Source organism: Carassius auratus, chromosome 31, assembly GCF_003368295.1.
Source record: "Carassius auratus strain Wakin chromosome 31, ASM336829v1, whole genome shotgun sequence".
Classification (NCBI taxonomy): Eukaryota; Metazoa; Chordata; class Actinopteri; order Cypriniformes; family Cyprinidae; genus Carassius; species Carassius auratus.
Window position 1 is genome coordinate 26928625 of NC_039273.1, and position 18197 is coordinate 26946821.

At 37.6% G+C, this 18197-nt stretch overlaps 1 protein-coding gene across 1 annotated transcript in view; it reads left to right on the plus strand.

Moving 5' to 3' along the window:
• Positions 1-18197, plus strand: part of LOC113051011 (plexin-A1-like) — a 103410-nt gene that overhangs the window by 73285 nt on the left and 11928 nt on the right. Inside the window, exons 12-23 of the mRNA XM_026214585.1 lie at positions 915-1105; positions 2203-2354; positions 3039-3159; positions 3237-3373; positions 4784-4951; positions 5871-5964; positions 6667-6900; positions 8257-8400; positions 9284-9518; positions 12492-12634; positions 12713-12969; positions 16387-16453. Of these exons, the coding sequence (XP_026070370.1) occupies positions 915-1105; positions 2203-2354; positions 3039-3159; positions 3237-3373; positions 4784-4951; positions 5871-5964; positions 6667-6900; positions 8257-8400; positions 9284-9518; positions 12492-12634; positions 12713-12969; positions 16387-16453 (1943 nt within the window). The remainder of the gene's footprint in view (positions 1-914; positions 1106-2202; positions 2355-3038; positions 3160-3236; positions 3374-4783; positions 4952-5870; positions 5965-6666; positions 6901-8256; positions 8401-9283; positions 9519-12491; positions 12635-12712; positions 12970-16386; positions 16454-18197) is intronic.

The following is an 18197-nucleotide window of genomic DNA, read 5'->3' on the forward strand; positions in this document are numbered from 1 at the left end:
TAACCATGGCGACCACTGCGGCGCACTGTAGCCGGTAGCCTAGCAACCGCCCCAGGATGCTGCAGCGGAGAGACGCAGCATTCATAAATGTTTTAAAGCATCGTTCGCTTGTGTGAACAGTTTGTGAGCAGGAAAGGCAGATGCAGTGTTGTAATGAATGATTCCTGTCCTTCGGTTTGCAGGCGTGTTGTTGCTCATGATTCATAATGCTGGCATCATTCTGAACTCATGCTGTCATCCCTTCACAGTCAGATGTGGGATATTTCTACTTCGTATCTCTCCTGACCAGCTTAGGCTTAGAAAAGAGTGTAGAGAGAAGAAGCTTGTCACTTTAATTGATAGAGATGTCTGGGGTTTTCAATCTTTTATATGCCTCTGAAAACAAAATATGATCATCTTTGTGCAAAGCACCCATAAATCTTCAATTTAAAGGTCTTTTATAAAGACCCAAATTATACTATAAAATATGTTTAGGTTCTGTTCATTTGTTTTTACATTTGATTTACTCGTTATAGGACTTTACTGTTAAATGCTCCTTTATTTTAATCTTTATTTTTTTATTTTTCTTGCTTATTTTTAATCTAATATATTTTATTCTTGTTTATTTATTAATTTACTTGTTTATATATTTAATCTAATTTTAATTGATCTATTAATTTATGTAAAGCAAATATTTATTTGTCTGCTTGTTCGTTTTAATCTATTATTTTTTTATTTTTTTATTTCTAAAAATCTGTCTTTGTATATTTATCTATATTTATATTACTCTAGTTTTTTCTAATATTATTTATTATCCTCGGAATGTATTTATGTATGTATTTGGAATCCGTTTGACTGTGTGTCACTGAAGATCTGAGTGTCCTGTTGAACGGGGTTCAGGATGAGTTTTAGATGATCTCTCTTGGTCTCTGCAGCGCACCTGTACAAGTGTTCTGCGCTGCGGGAGAGCTGTGGTTTGTGTCTGAAGGCCGACCCCAGCTTCGAGTGCGGCTGGTGTGTTCAGGACAGGAAGTGCTCTCTGAAGCAGGAGTGTGCTCCGGAGGAACAGACCTGGATGCACGCGAGCGCCGGGAACAGCCGCTGCACGCACCCGCGCATCACCAGAGTGAGTGACTGCACACCACAGCTCAAAGAGGAACTCCAAACACCTTTAAGAAGAGTTTTAATTTGATGTTGTCTACAGTTGATTTCCTTTTTCAGTTTTTACTTGTTTCTATAAATAAACGCTAAATTATAACTTTGATTTCAAGCTTGTACAGAGACCTACTTATACATCTATTGTCAACAAAACAGAAGTTTTAAGCTCTCCTTGTGGTTTCCACCATAAAAGCTAATAAATTATTATTATTGATTAATTTTTAATTTATAGTACAACATTAGTATTGCAATACTGTTTTTATGTAAAAAAAAAAAAAACATCATTTTGAATAGTAGTAGTAAATATTTATTAATAGTAGTATTTAAAATGTATTTTTTTTTTTTTTAAATTGTATGATTTTTTTTTTATAGTGTTCAAATGTTTCATTTAAAAATATATGTATCATCTGAATTCATTTATTATTATTATTATTATTATTATTTAGTCATATTTAATGGAGGGAAAACCGTTTTTTCTTCTTTCCACATGACAAACTCTTGATATCATGTCAGGTTTTGTCAGTTTTTTGTTCCTCTCTCTCTTCTGCGCGTTACATTGAGTTCTAAGTTCGGAATATTAACTTTTAAAACATCGTACTAAATTTACATTTAAATTCATGCTAAATTTACATCCCCTCGTGTTAATTAAACTCCCTCTTTGTTCTCCTCGTTCGATGTCTCTCCGTGCGGCGCCGCGGTCGTCTTTTACTCATTAGATTAGGAGGTAATTTAATTTGGAGAAGAATGAATTTATCACATTGATTATTAGCACACCGAGAGCCATCTGTTCAGAAGATGTTCACCTTTTCTCTGTTCCTCTGCTTTACTCTCTCTCTAGATGTGCTTTTCTATTTTCATTCATCTATCTGTAAAAATATGTGAATGTTAAATGAAAGCAGTTCCTCTGAAACCAGTTACACGCTCCTGTTTGCTTCTGTGCTTCGGTCTCGATGGCCGCGGATGCTCTCGCTTCTGATGCTTTCCTTCATTTCTATGTCTCTGTAAATTGTTTTCGAGGTATAGTTCATGCAAAAACGTGTAATTCCTGTATCTGTGGTGGTCTAGTTGTCTCCTGAGACCGGCCCGAGGCAGGGAGGAACCAGACTGACCATCAGCGGAGAGAATCTGGGCCTTCAGTTCAGAGACATCCAGAACGGAGTGAGGATCGGGAAAGTGTCCTGTCAGCCCATCGAGGAGGAATACATCAGCGCTGAGCAGTGAGTCTCTCACACAGTTACCTCTGAAGGACTTTAGAAGCATGAATAATGAATAAAAAGTAAAATATGGAATTTAATATTATTTTATTTACATTTCTATTTTTAAGTCTAATATTTATTAATTATTTTTATTTTGTTTCAGTCTAATTGAAATTATTTTTATGTTTTTATTTTTTATTTATTTACCTTAAATGTAATTCTTTTTTTTTAAACACTTTTTCCATGGACCCTAGGTTGAACTGCCTTGGACTGTGAAATATATTTTTATTTACACACACACACACACACACACACACACACACACACACACACATACACACACACACACACATTTGACATTTGAAATAAATTAGTCTGTGTGTAATGAATACATAAACCAGTTTCACTTTTTGAATGGAATTAGTGAAATCAACTTTTTGATGATATTCTAATTATATGACCAGCACCTGTATGTCAAATAACAAATAGTCTAAAAATGAATTTACTCGTGAAATCTAGATTTATTCAGATAAAATATCGTACAGTTTACGGCTTTGTGGTTTATCTGTCTAGGTCATCAGTGCAATCTTTAACTCTGTGACAGTAAATCACTGCTTCTCATTTCCTACTGTTTCAATGATGCGTGAAGCTCTTTATCCATTCTGAGTCTCTCTCTCTCTCTCTCTCTCTCTCTCTCTCTCTCAGGATCGTGTGTCGATTGGCCGATGCCACAGGTTACCGTGTGCAGGAGGCTCAGGTGGAGGTGTGTGTTCGAGACTGTCTGCCGGAGTACAGGGCCGTGTCTCCAAAAGCCTTCACGTTTGTGGTGAGTGTCACTGTCAAACAGTGTGATCTGGGATGTCATCTCGGTGTGACGTCATTATAAACTGTGTGTGTGTCCAGTCTCCGTACTTCACACGCGTGCTGCCGTCATACGGACCCATTTCCGGAGGAACCAGGATCACTATTCAGGGCAGCCATCTGAACTCGGGCAGCGCCGTCTCCATCAAGATCGGACTCAACACCTGCCGCTTTGAGAGGTGAGCACTCGCAGAGAAGATACTGTTAATTCAATCAGTCAACACTGGAGCTTCTTCAAAACTAATAAAGGGTTTAACCTGCAGGGTTTTGTTCTTCTAGATGCATCCCTCAGTGCAGTTATTGTTCATTCAATCGAAAGCTATTAAAAGTTATTTTTGGTCATTTAAGTTAAGCTGAAGTTAAATAAAATAGTCAAACATAAACTAATTTTTTTTTTTTTAGAAATGTTGCCTCGACAAATAATTGAAATCAAATAAGTTAAATTACTTGATTGCTAAAACTTGAATCTTGAAATAAAATTTTATTTAAAGCTAAATAGAAATAAACAAAATATATAAAACAACAAAAGCACATAACAAAATCACTAAATCCTGAACAAACATTAAAATAAAAGACGAAAATATAAAATGAAAACAAATTCAAAATATCAATAAATAGTAAATATTAGTATATAAACAATGCTCAATTATACTTATTTCTCTGATAAAAAAAAAGCACAACAGCACTGCCATGTTTGTGGTTTGAATATATTATAATACTCTTTAAATACCATATTTCATCATTCAACAATTAAATGTAGCACAAAGTTAAAAAATTAACCCCCGATTTTCTGTGTTGTCATCAGGTGTTCAGAGTGACTGATTTCTTTTATTCATCAGGTCTGAAAGCAAACAGAAATTATTGGTGTGTGTGTGTGTGTGTGTGTGTGTGAGTCACTAATATGACGACAGTGCTGTCAAAATATGTGCAGAATTCAGCAGGTTTCACCACTGCATGTTGAAAACACGGTTGCCCAGGCAACACAGCAAGTGCTGAAGGACACACACACACACACACACACACACACACACACACACGCATGTCTGATCAAACATGGGAACAAACCTTAAGACTGAATCTCGTATCTGTCACATGACTAACCGTGCCGTCAGGCGTCATGTATTGGTTTGATCAGATGAAAGTCTGTCAGTCTTTAGTTTGAAATAACTAAATTGTCCTTCTCTCTGGTTGGTTTGTCAATGGCAGATGAAATAAAATAAAATTGCGACATCTTTGAAATGCAATAAATTACCATCATATTTATTATATTACTCACAGTTTAAATTTAGCTGTCAATCATTTTCCTCTCTCTCTGATTAGTCGATTAAAATTATTGATAACCAATAAAAATATATTTGCATAAAATACTTATAAATAAAAGTTTAAATAAATGAATGAAAATAAAATCACTTTTTTTAAATTAAATGAATTAGCACAGTATTTACTGCATTACATTTGTTAACAAAAAATAAAATAACAAACAAAAGTCGTTCTCTCTGATGGGTTTGTCAATAGCTGATAATAGCAATATATTCTGGTTTTCCATGATTTGAGGTTGTGTGTGTGTGTGTGTGTGTGTATGTGTTCAGGCGAAGCGCCCGTGAGATCGTGTGTGTGACTCCGGCTGGTTTGGGAACAGGAGGGACCCCGGTGATGGTGGACATCAACGCAGCCGAGCTCAGAAACCCGGAGGTGAAGTTCAACTACACGGAGGACCCCAGCATCCTGAAGATCGAGCCGGACTGGAGCATCGCCAGGTCAGACTCGTGACCACACTGTGAGAGTGTTTCTCTGTGATGATCTGGAGGTTTGAGTAACACCACGGCCCGCAGACACAGAGAAACACTGCGAACAGACTCACACTGACGTCTACAGCGTTTCACATCCTCAGGGAGAGAGATGACGAGAGAGCGAGAGCGGGTTAATACTCCAGTTTGCTTTTATACTGGAAATCATAGAATTTAGTTTACAACACCCATTCACATGCACAAATAACTGCTCTTCACATGTCTAATGTGTTGCTTTTCTTGCATTATAAATAAATGTGAGATTGTTTTAAGCATCTTAACAAAGGTATTTACATTGCACATTTTAATGGTATTTCTATGGTATTTTAAACTACCAAAAGTCAAATGTTTGGGGTCAGTAAGAAAAAAAAAAGTTTATTTTTCTCACTGAGGCTGCATTTATTTGATCAAAAATACAGTAAAAACTGTAAAATTGTGAAATATTATTACTATTTAAAATAGCTGTTTTCTATGTGAAGATCTGTTCATATATAATTTATTTCTGTGATGCTCCACTGTATTTTCAGCATCATTCCTCCAGTCTTCAGTGTCACATGATCTTCAGAAATCATTCTGAGATGATGATTTACTGCTCAAGAAACATTGCACAATATTTTTACTGTTACGGTCAATTAAATGTGTCCATTTTGAAGTAAAGTATTAATTTCTTTAAAAAGGAAAAAAAGGACTAATCTGTTAAATGGCAATATACTTTGTTTAAAATGACATCCTCTACCTTGAACAGATTGGTGCTCACTGTTAGTGCAGTAAAAGTGTTCAAGTTGTGATTCAGCTGAAGTGGTTAAAGCAGCTTCAGAAGGAAATCTAAATGATGTGTGAGGTGTCCATGTCTTGTTGAGGTTTACACTATTGTCTTTCTCTCTGTTAGTGGAGGAACCCCGTTAACGGCGATCGGCAGCAACCTGGCCACCGTCAGAGAGCCCAAGATGAGAGCCAAGTACGGCAGCGTCAGTTCAGTCCATGTGAGTCTCTACACACTGACACTTATCAACACATTACTGCTTCCTTCTCTATAGCCATACCCAATAGTTTACCCACTAAAGAGATGATTTTCAGTATCTCTACCAAAATATTAAGCAGCTTCAACATATTTAATCAGAAAAGTTTCTCGAGCAGTAAATCAGCATTTCTGAAGATCATGTGACACTGAAGACTGGTGGAATGATGCTGAAAATGCAGCTTTGATTACAGAAATAAATTACATTTGAAAAGATATTCATATAGAAAACAATTATTTTAAACTGTAAAAATATTTCACAATTTTTCAGATTTTTCTGTATTTTTGAACAAATAAATGCAGTCTTGGTGGGCAGAAGAGACTTCCAAACCCGAACGCTGCAGTCTAGACTAGTTTTATGGTGTTTTTGTGTTCACTCTGAGCTCTAAAGCAGCAGGAACAGACAAACCAGTGTTTAACTGAAGGACTGTGTTCCTGCACATGTTTTTCTTCATGTATGTGTGACACTAAACTACATTTTCACAGTTTAACCTTTAAAATGTCAACGGCTGACGGGATATATAACAGAAAATGGCTCTATAAAGCCCTGAGAAAGTCTCCCAGGGCTGACATGACCTTTTCTTCTCCTTGACCTCGCTCTCGCTGCTGTTTTCTTCCTCTGTGCTTCTCTGTTAGTGTCTTCAGTAATGTGTGATGTCTCTCACAGAACTGCACTGTGCTCAGTAACACGGTGATGGTGTGTCTGGTGCCGTCCGTGGCGGGGTCCGAGAGGGGTTTCTCAGAGGCGGGCAGCGGGCCGGATGAGATCGGCTTCATCATGGATAACGTTCAGACGCTGCTGGTGGTGAACGAGACCTTCAGCTTTTATCCAGACCCTGTGTTTGAACCCTTCAGCCCATCCATTCTGGAGCTCAAACCAGGATCCCCTCTCATCCTGAAGGTGAGGAGATCACATTGCACTCGTTGGAGACATTCTGTATTTTTTTAGCATAATAGACCCCTTAGAGCAACACTGCAACTATAAGGTCACCTGTATCTGTTACTGCATTTAAACAGTTTTTACAATGCTTGAGAATAGCAGCACTGGAGTGATATTTCTCACATATAATAGTACCACAGTTATTATAGATAACTAAAACCATTATGCAAAATGCTAAAACTTGAAAAACAAGTTATGAACTGAAGTGCAATAAAACAGTTTTGTTTGATAGATGCAATTTCATCATTTTCATCTAGTTTAACAGTACAACAATTACTGAAACTAAAGCTGAAATTAAAATGAAGCTTAATAGTAAGAAAAAAAATCTGTAACACTTTACTTAAAGCTTTTATGTACAATGCATTAAGGGTTATTAATAGGTGTAATGGATTATCATATTGTGCATTGAAATTCCTTTTATCTTGTCGTAAATAATTATAACTGAATCTGAAATGCATAATGTAACAAACAAATGTTATAATGTATTAACTCCGGTTACAATTATTCATGAGATTGTACAATGCATTATAAGATGTATTACAAGGCATAATTAATGCATTAAAACTACTTTTATGATACTTTATGCATAAAGGCTTAAAGAAAAGTGTTACCATAAAATCTAATAAAAATGACAAAAACATCAAAATTGTTTCAACTTTAGCTAAAATTAAAATAGAAATGGAAAATACAAAAAAAAAAAAATTCCAACACAAGTGTAGAAGACGTCTCGAAGCATTACATTTTCACACGTAATTCATCCAGCATCCTTTGTGCTGCAGAAATGAAAGACTGTTCAAATCATGAAGTGTTATTACTTTAAGCAAACACATTTCCACTGAGACTTGAAGGAGGGTCCTGAGCCATTTCTAGGGATCCGAATATCGTGTGAAACTCAAGAGTGAACTCTTTAGACTTGAGCCAGTAAGAAACTGAAGTGTTTCAGGACATATATAGATCTAGTTAATTAAAATGCTCGTGTTTCACTCATGCGAATAATTTCAGAAAAATGGCATGCATCAGATTATCTGCAATTCATTTTCCCGTGCAAATGCTTCTGGGTAATGCGCAGTATGAGCTGAGTCTACATGTTAAATGGAGCCCTTCAGTAACACACGGCTCTAAATGAAGCATGCAAATATTTATGCATGGTTCTGCCTCCAGGTTTTTCCTTCCCATAAGCCCCTTGGGCAGAGAGAAAGTGTGCTTGAGCAAACACATTGTATGCTCAGACTGGAGAATATGTATAAGAGTTTAACCAGTCTGTATAAAGTACAGTATAACATTTTATAGTATCTATTAATAATGTGTTTGTTTCAGGGCAAGAATCTGATTCCTTCGGCTGCTGGTAACTACAGGTTAAACTACACGGTTCTGATCGGTGACAAGCCGTGTGTGTTAACCGTGTCCGAGGCCCAGCTGATGTGTGATTCTCCAGACATCTCCGGACAACATAAAGTCACAGTAAGTGTGTCATGCAATGATTCCCTTCTCCTCTTCTGATCTCTTTCCCACGACTATCACACCGTCTCATCCTATGCCTCTTTCTCTCCTCCGAGTGCATTGTTCTGCGTTTCAGCCGTGTTTCTCAGCATCAGATTACCGCTGCGAGTTTCTGTCTGTCGTGGCTCTCTGGGGTTTTGTGTTGTATTCATTTACACACAGTTTGTAAAGAATCTGAGACGTAGATCTGTATTTACATGCAGCCGGTTTCATCTTTAAATAGCTGGCTTTATTTGCCGCACATGCACGTTCAATTATAATTTATATGGGCGAATTATTAAATGTTTTTTCCCAAGCCGTCTGCTCTGTTTCTGTGTGAGACGCGCCTGAAGGGGGAACGTTAGAGACCTATATATCACGACCCATATTGAAGCTGTGTGACAGCGAGACACTGCGGTTTAGCTCACAATATAAAACCTCACACTCGCCTGTTTGACCCTCTCCTTAAACCAGTGTGCAAACCCTCAAGCTTTGTTTCAAAACTGCATGAATGTTTTTCTTCTGCTGAACACAAAATGAAGATATTTGCTGGTCCCCATCGTATCCCCAATGCTATCCCTTTAAGACCTTCTAAAGTTGCAGGTTTGTGGGATAGATTGTTACTGTAGTAAAACGGTTTTAGGAGCTCATTTTAAACCTTTCATATTTTCTCATGAAGTCCACTTCTAGTTATAGTCTGTTTATAGTTTGTTTTTTTGTGTGCATATCCCACCACCTCTGACAATTAAACAGGATGGTGTTTCATAAGAGAACGTTCCTGTTTTTTCAAATAGTGGCTCTTTTGACACCTGTCAATCATTGTGTGATATGATGTGTGATGCTGTGTGTGTGTGTGTGTGTGCAGATCCTGGCCGGAGGTTTCCGATACTCTCCAGGAACTCTGCAGATCTACTCGGATAGTCTGCTGACGCTCCCCGCCATCATCGGGATCGGAGGAGGAGGAGGTCTTCTTCTGCTCGTCATCATCATCATCCTCATCGCTTACAAGCGTAAATCCCGTGACGCGGACCGGACGCTCAAGCGGCTTCAGCTGCAGATGCACAACCTGGAGTCCAGAGTCGCTCTGGAGTGTAAAGAGGGTAAGACAGCCGTCATGACATCACTGCATACACCAGCGAGCTGATGCTTGCACCTTCTTTCATGATTTCACATGCTGTTTCAGCTGCTCTTGCTTTCTTTTGATTTTCTATTTGCACTTCTTTTCTTTTGCACTTTTCACACTTCATTTTGCACTCTTTTGTGCCTTTTGTGCTTTCTTTTACAATTTTTGATTCCTTTGAAACCTTTGATTCTTTCTTTCAATTTGTTTTCAACTCTTGCACTTTTTTGCGCTTTATGTACCTTCTTCCATGCTCTTTAGCACTTTCTGCAGCATGCTTTGTTTTCTTTTTCTTTCAGACATTTGCACTTTTTTTGCAATTTTCTTATACAGGTGCTGGTCAAATAATTAGAATATCATCAAAAACTTGTATATTATATTCATTCATTACACAGAGACTGATATATTTCTAATTTTTATTTATTTTAATTTTGATGATTATAACTGTCCATTAAGAAAAATCCCAAATTCAGTATCTCAGAAAATTAGAATATTGTGAAAAGGTTCAATATTGAAGACACCTGGTGCCACATTGTAATCAGTTAATTAACTCTAAACACCTGCAAAGTCCATTAAATGGTCTCTCAGTCTAGTTCTGTAGGCTACACAATCATGGGGAAGACTGCTGACTTGACAGTTGTCCAAAAGACGACCATTGACACCTTGCACAAGGCAGGCAAGACACAAAAGGTCATTGCAAAAGAGGCTGGCTGTTCACAGAGCTCTGTGTCCAAGCACATTAATAGAGAGGCGAAGGGAAGGAAAAGATGTGTGAAAAAAGGTGTACAAGCAATAGGGATAACCGCTCCCTGGAGAGGACTGTGAAACAAAACCCATTCAAAAATGTGGGGGAGATTCACAAAGAGTGGACTGCAGCTGGAGCCAGTGCTTCAAGAATCACTACAGACGGACGTATGCAAGACATGGGTTTCAGCTTCGTATTCCTTGTGTCAAGACACTCTTGAACAACAGACAGCGTCAGAAGAGTCTCGCTTCAAAAAGGACTGGACTGCTGCTGAGTGGTCCACAGTTATCTTCTCTGATGAAAGTAAATTTTGCATTTGCTTTGGAAATCAAGGTCCCAGAGTCTGGAGGAAGAGAGGAGAGGCACACAATCCACGTTGCTTGAGGTCCAGTGTAAAGTTTCCACAGTCAGTGATTGTTTTCTGATGATATGGCAGACCCAAGAATGCAGAAGAGCTGAAGGCCACTATCAGAGTAACCTGGTCTCTAATAACACCTGAGCAGTGCCACAGACTGATCGACTCCATGCCTCGCCGCATTGCTGCAGTCATTCAGACAAAAGGAGCCACAACTAAGTACTGAGCTGTACATGCTCATACTTTCATGCTCATACTTTCAGTTGGCCAAGATAATAGTCTTAATTTATATTCTAATTTTCTGAGATACTGAATTTGGGATTTTCCTTAGTTGTCAGTTAAAATCATCAAAATTAAAAGAAATAAACTTTTGAAACATATCAGTCTGTGTGTAATGAATGAATATAATATACAAGTTTCACTTTTGAATGGAATTAGTGAAATCAACTTTTTGATGATATTCTAATTATATGACCAGCACCTGTACTCTCTTTTGGACTTTTATTTTCACTTTTGCACTCTTTATTTTTTTTTTTCACGCTTTCTTTCCTCCTTTTTTGCTTCCCTTCGCTCTTTTCACATTTTTATACTTTCATGTTGTCTTTTGTATTTTTGATCCTTTATGTGCCTTCTTTTACTTCCTTTTTCTTTTTTTGCTCTTTATCATTTTCATGCTTTCATGTTTATTGTTCCTTCCTTTCTTTCTTTCTTCTTTATTTGTGCATTCATTTACACTGTTCTTTTCGGTGGTTCTTTGTCCGACCCTTTGTTCTCTCTCTTTAATTTGTTTATTCTCTCCATCTCATTACTCTCCTTCAATCTTTTTCAATGGTTTACAATTGGTTTTCCTGGTTTAATTTTATCTTCGGTTTGCTCGTCGCGTCTCTCTCTCTTTCTCTCTCTCTGATTGGCTCTGTTGTCTCTGGTCTCCTGTTAGTGATGACCTCACATCATTTATCATACACACGCGCAGCGAGCGCCCGTCTCATTCCCGCCACGGTCACGAGGGTGAGACGAGCCGCCCATTATCAGTCTCTGTCAGGCCCGAGGTGATGACCTTGTCTGTCTCCAGACACGGAGCGAGGGATGAGGACAGGGAAGAGAGGATAAAAGAGATGGATAGTAGGAGGTGAGAGTGACAGGTCACTGATAAGTGATGAGGCGTCCTCCAGGATGAATAAAAAGAGGCAATAAATAAGCACAACATCCAGATTGATTAGGTGAGTGGCAGCAGTAGCAGTCTGGATCAGAAGGAAGACATTTCTGATATTCACCATAGATTCATAAGAGGAGCCGAATCTCAAATCAGAAAGCTTCAGTCTGATTGGTCAGCTTTATGCAGTTTCCAGAAGTCAGTGCAAGAAAAAAAGATGCCTTTATCTTAGAAAACGGGTCGCCAATGTTGATATAAAACCAATATATGTGATATAGCACTTTAATATAATTCTAGCAAATTGAGCATGCTTCAAATAGACATGTTTTACATGATATAGATTATATATATATAGCTTATTGTAGTGTTTTCCTTTCTGTTAGTAATAATAGAGAAGCAAACGGTAAAGTAATTTTCCTTATACTGTTGGTTTACCAGTCCTGTCGTATATATAAATGATTATAAAACTAATGAAGACGGAGAATTTCATGCGTCTCTGCTCAGGCGCTGCTGAAAATAAAAGACTTGCTTCCAACTCTTTATCAGTCAACTAGAAAAACACTTCAGAACAGGGAACAAACATTCACTATTAGCTGAGATTATTCTTTCAATGAACTTCTGATTCGCTGCTCATTAATAAGTTTAGGTATGGGGTAGATTTAGGGATTTACTATATGGTCTTTTTCCCCTTTGTTTCCAGCGTTTGCGGAGCTGCAGACTGATATCCATGAGCTGACTCAGGATCTGGATGGAGCTGGAATCCCGTTCCTGGATTACTGTACGTACGCCATGAGAGTGCTTTTCCCAGGAATAGAGGACCATCCGGTGCTGAAGGAGATGGAGGTATGAGCCGTGACGGATTTAACCTTTGGGCTGAACCGGACGAGATGATTGACGTGTTTCTCCGTCTCTCTCTCTCAGGTCCCAGCGAACATGGAGAAGGCTCTGACTCTGTTCGGCCAGCTCTTGAATAAGAAGCACTTTCTGCTGACGTTCATCCGGACGCTGGAGGCCCAGCGCTCGTTCTCCATGCGCGACCGCGGGAACGTGGCGTCCCTCATCATGAGCGCCCTGCAGGGTGAGATGGAGTACGCCACCGGTGTCCTGAAACAGCTCCTGTCTGACCTCATCGACAAGAACCTGGAGAGCAAGAACCACCCCAAACTCCTGCTGCGAAGGTACGCCGTGTTTACGATTTTGTTAAATTTAAGACTCACTGTTGTCTGTTTTTGCTCCGTTTTGCAAGTTAAAATAGTTCTAGTTAAATCCGCAGCAGAACTGTTTTGTGTTCTGTGTTGCAGTGTTTTGTTCCTTAAGGTATTCACTGTTTGAACAAATCAAGTGAGTCAGTGATTCAGTGAAGAGAGTCACTCCCTGCGTTCCATTCGGAAGGGCTCATCAATGTCCTAATCCGTTCAAAGGGTTTACCCTTCGGCGTGAGAGCTATGAAGGTTTGAAGGGCATAGGGGACCAAACAACCATTTCTTGAACTGTCCTTCTTCATCATGCAAAGAATATGTGTAGGGGATCATGGAGCCCGAAGTGTCCATCCATTGTATCTTTCGAAATACATCATTCTGAAGTGCCCTTTGAAGTGGCCTGTTTTGAGCACTTTGGTTTGGAAGGACTCTTCAATATGGCGGCCATGATTGTTTTCACTCTGAAGTCCCCTTTGGAAGGCGATGTATCCTGTTTGGAACGCTCCGATTAGCTCCGTTTCTGTATGTATTAGCTTTTTGAACGAAACGAGTGAGTAAGTGATTCAGTGACTCATTCGTAAAGAGTCACTAGCTTAGTTTCTGAATGAATCAGCTGTTTGAACGAATCAAGTGAGTAAATGATTCAGTGACTCATTCGTAAAGAGAGTCACTAGCTTTGTTTCTGAATGAATCAGCTGTTTTAACAAATCGAGTGAGTCAGTGATTCAGTGAATAATTCGTAAAGAGAGTCACTAGCTTTATTTCTGAATGAATCAGTTGTTTTAACGAATCGAGTGAGTCAGTGATTCAGTTAATAATTCGTAAAGAGAATCACTAGCTTTGTTTCTGAATGAATCTGTTGTTTTAACGATTCAGTGACTCATTTATAAAAAGAGTCACTAGCTTTGTTTCGGAATAAATCAGCTGTTTGAACGAATCAAGTGAATCAATGATCTGATTTGCCTCCAACTATTGGCAGTTTTAGTTTCATATTGAGAGTATCATTTCTTATTTTAAAAGAATATTTCTTATATCAAAATCAATTAAAAAATCGAATTTAAATTTTTTTATCGTTATGCAATGTTGATTAAAATATTTTTTCTAAAGCTATTTTTTATAGCATCTATTCAATGATTTTCTCATTTAACACAATAATGACACAACAGATGTGCAATTAATTTGCATTTAATTAGATTAATCAGCACATCACGTAATTAATTCAATTAAGAATGTCATCGCTTGACAGCCTCTTGCTTTTTGAAAACTGTATCAAGATGAAGTGTAGTTTTGTACTTAAAATAAGAAAAAACATCTGCCAATGGGGTCAGAAAATGTACTTAATTCAAGAGAAAACTAGTTTGGCAGAAACTCACCATACATTTGTCAGAAAACAATATTTAATATCTTATGCAATTTTGCCTCTTAAGTAGGCCTAAATATATCTCAGTTGAAGAATGTTTAGATATTTGTGATGGAAAACATGACAATTATTAAGTTAGGGAATCATAATTTATCTGCAGTTTAACAGTTCCCACAATGCACCTGGTGAGGACACGGTGTTAATGGACATGATGAAAAGGATGAGCATGAGTTTGACTTCTAGGGGTCACATTTGCTCTCCCATCAGATGGTGTTACACACCTGAGCACACACTCGTTCCCTGCGGAGTGCTGTGGGAGATGAAGCTCCTGGAGGAGACGAGGAGGAGCCGAGGTGGTGACTTTCCTCCAGAACATGCTTCTGTAATCTCTCGTCTCCCACTCGTCAGTCTTGATCAGAATCACTAACAAAACTATCAAACTATCAAAACTAATCAGGCCTTTAGCATTTGAGTGTTTCCTCTACAGTTCAGGCTTTGGCTTTATTTACAGCGAAAGTACAAAATCAAATCCTCAGATCTGTTGGATAATAGTCTAATAATAATAATCTAATAATAGCATGTTAGGCCACATTGTCCATTCTACTCCAAAATTAAAAGGATAAATACATTTGCATATACTATTGTTAGGACCATTAAGACTCGTTCTAATTATGACATCATTTGCATAAAAATTAAGTATTTTTCCTACTTAATACAGTAGACATGGCTGTATTAAAGTGGTTGTTTAATCAATGAATATACAAAAATATGCTAATTCCTATTCTGAGGTATCTGTACCACTACAGTAATGAGAAATGGTTTAATTGTGATGAAAATAATTTCACTGTAATATTTGTCAGTGGTCCTTAATAGGCTTAATTTTCTTTAAACAGTATATATATATATATATATATATATATATATATATATATATATATATATATATATATATAATATATATATATCTAAATATTATAGCATATTACCCGAAACCATTATTTATTTATATATATAATTATATATATATAATTTTTTGTAATGTTTCTGCCCTTACACTTTTAATTATTTATTTGTTTGCCTTAATTTATTATTATTGCTACATTTTTTTTCCCCCCTTTATTTATTATTTTGTTAATGTATTTATTTACCAATATATATTTAGTATTATTTCTCTTGGTGGTATTTATTTACCCTAACTTGTTTATTATCATTATTAATATAACACATGACCAGACGTGATTTTGTGTGTGTGAGTGTGTGTGTCTGTGTGTCTGTGTGTCTGTGTGTCTGTGTTTTTGTGTGTGTGTGTGTTTCATTCCTAAGTCTCTAAAAGGACAGTTTTTATTCTGTCTGTTATAAGTCGACTGCACTGATCTCTCGTCTAGTTTGGCTTCAGAGTACATTCTTCTTCTGTTCCTCTCTCAAACATGACAGACGTCACCTGAAGATCAAATAAACGTGAGCAGTCAATTCTCAATCTTTCACTCCTCCAGTGATGTCTCCAGCACAATAATCTCAGTTATTTTTAATAACTCCTCGCAGTGTGTGGTTCACGTCGAGCTCTTCTACTTTTCCTCTGTCTCGGCGTCAGAACGAGTGAATAATTCAGCAGAGATGGTAAAAACAAACATACTTCACCAGATTCCTCGCCTACGCCTCCTCTCGCACGCCGTGAGCAGATTAGCACTAATAAGGTCCGTTAATTACCAGGCCGTGTAATTAGCCTCATTCCCAGGGACTGCGCCAGGTTTCTGTTTAATGACAGAAGATATGGAATATTTTTAATTGGTGTTTTCTTAATAAAGTTTAGTTTGCTTTGCTTTGCGTGTGTGCTTTGAGGGTTTGAAGTAATAATTCAGCCGGGCACTTTGATGTCAAATGGGAGTTTAATTCAACATCCCGCTGAAAGATGTTGGTTATGGGAATGTCTGTTTGGGAGATTGGGGAGTTAAGACGCCTTCTAAGCATCTCTCTCTGGACTCCGGTACACAAGTAAATAAATCCTTGACATTTATTTTTTACTGTTTCCTCCTCAGGACCGAATCTGTGGCTGAGAAGATGCTAACAAACTGGTTTACTTTCCTCCTCTACAAGTTTCTGAAGGTGAGTGGAAGGAACTGGATAACAGTGTTTCCTCACTGTATGCTAACAAGAAATAGGTTTGCTGGTCTTCCTCTGGTCTGGTTTACTGGTTTCACAGAGGTTTTGTCACATGTTCTGTTTATATTTTGGTTGACACAATAATATTTATGCTATATCAATGCCTTTATTTACATTTGCACATTACCATATTATTCTTCAAGGATGCATTCAATTAATCAAAAGTGACAGTAAAGGGATTTTTAATGTTACAAAAGATTTATTTCAAATAAATGACGCTTTTTTTTTTACTTTCTATTCATCTGTGAATCCTGAAAAATAAAATGTGGCACAGTTTCCACAAAAATATGAAGCATCACAACTGTGTTCTACACTTATAATGATTAGAAATGTTTCTCGAGCAGTAAATCATCATATTATTCTGATTTCTGAAGAACACTGAAGACTGGAGGAATGATGCTGAAAATACAGCGGAGCATCACAGAAATAAATTACATTTTACAATCTATTCACACAGAAAACAGTATTTTGAAATTTGAATAATATTTCACAGTTTTTGTAGTTTTTACTGTATTTTTTGTATCAAATAAACCCATCCTTAGTGAGCAGAAGATATTTTTTCAAAAACATTTAAAAATCTTACAGACCCCAAACTTTTGTTTGTTTGGAAATGTGGATAAATTGTAGTATTTTTGTTTTTAATTTTGATATTTGCATCAACTGTTAAAACGAAAAACCATTACAGTAAAATTAACTAAAACAAATGAGTATGACAACAAAATATTGAACAAATGAAAAGGAAATTTTCTTCAACAGACAAAAACGTTGACTTAACTATAACTGAAGCCAGTGAGCCACTTCAGGCGGGTTTAAGATGTGTTTTTCAACAGGATCATGGTGAATTAATAAAAGCGATTGGTTTTTGATTGCGTGTTTGAAGTCCAGACACACTCTCTGTGTGTGATCATGTTGCTGTTGTATTATTATTTCACCTTGAGTTAGTTTGTGATTTCAGATACAAGATAGACAGATGTACGTTATCGTTCCCTCAGGGGAAGTTCATTATCACGATCTTTAAGAACCTGCATTAATATAAATCGCATCCATAAACACACTGGAGTGTGTGTGTGTGTGTCGTCTCCTGCTGCTCATTAACAGCTGTGTGTTTAATTATCCCCTGTGCTAATGAGCCCAGCGTGGCAGGGCCAGCATATGGATGGGCCGCTACGGATCCCAGTGAGGGACATGAGAGACAACAAACATCCAACAGGAGTCGCACGCAGCTGTTTGTCATTGTGTTTTCACCTGAGAGCACGAGCGCCGCTGATTAAAGTTGTCTTATACAGTTTAATTACTTTGGGTAATTAGCCTTGAGCCTTAAAGAAGCGGCTTTTGCGATGCATTTAACTTTAATAATGTCACATATTGTGAAGTTGGTTCCTGAACACACCCCCCTTGTGCCATTGGTCAGTTAAACCAATAGCCCCGCCCACAAACACTAGCCATTGGTTGGATCAGCTGTGCTGATGTTTTGAAAACAGCATTACATTTTTATTTATTTTCTTCTGCATGTTGAGCTGAGACACGAGGATATTTTAACCACTATACAAACACAAAATTTGGTTTCACGGTTTTAAAGCCGAGTGCACTGATATTGTGGTGTTTTGTGCTCTCATTTCGGCACATTTGCTTCAGACAACAGAGAGACACTCTCAGGAGACAGACGGGACTGATAGAAGGACGATGA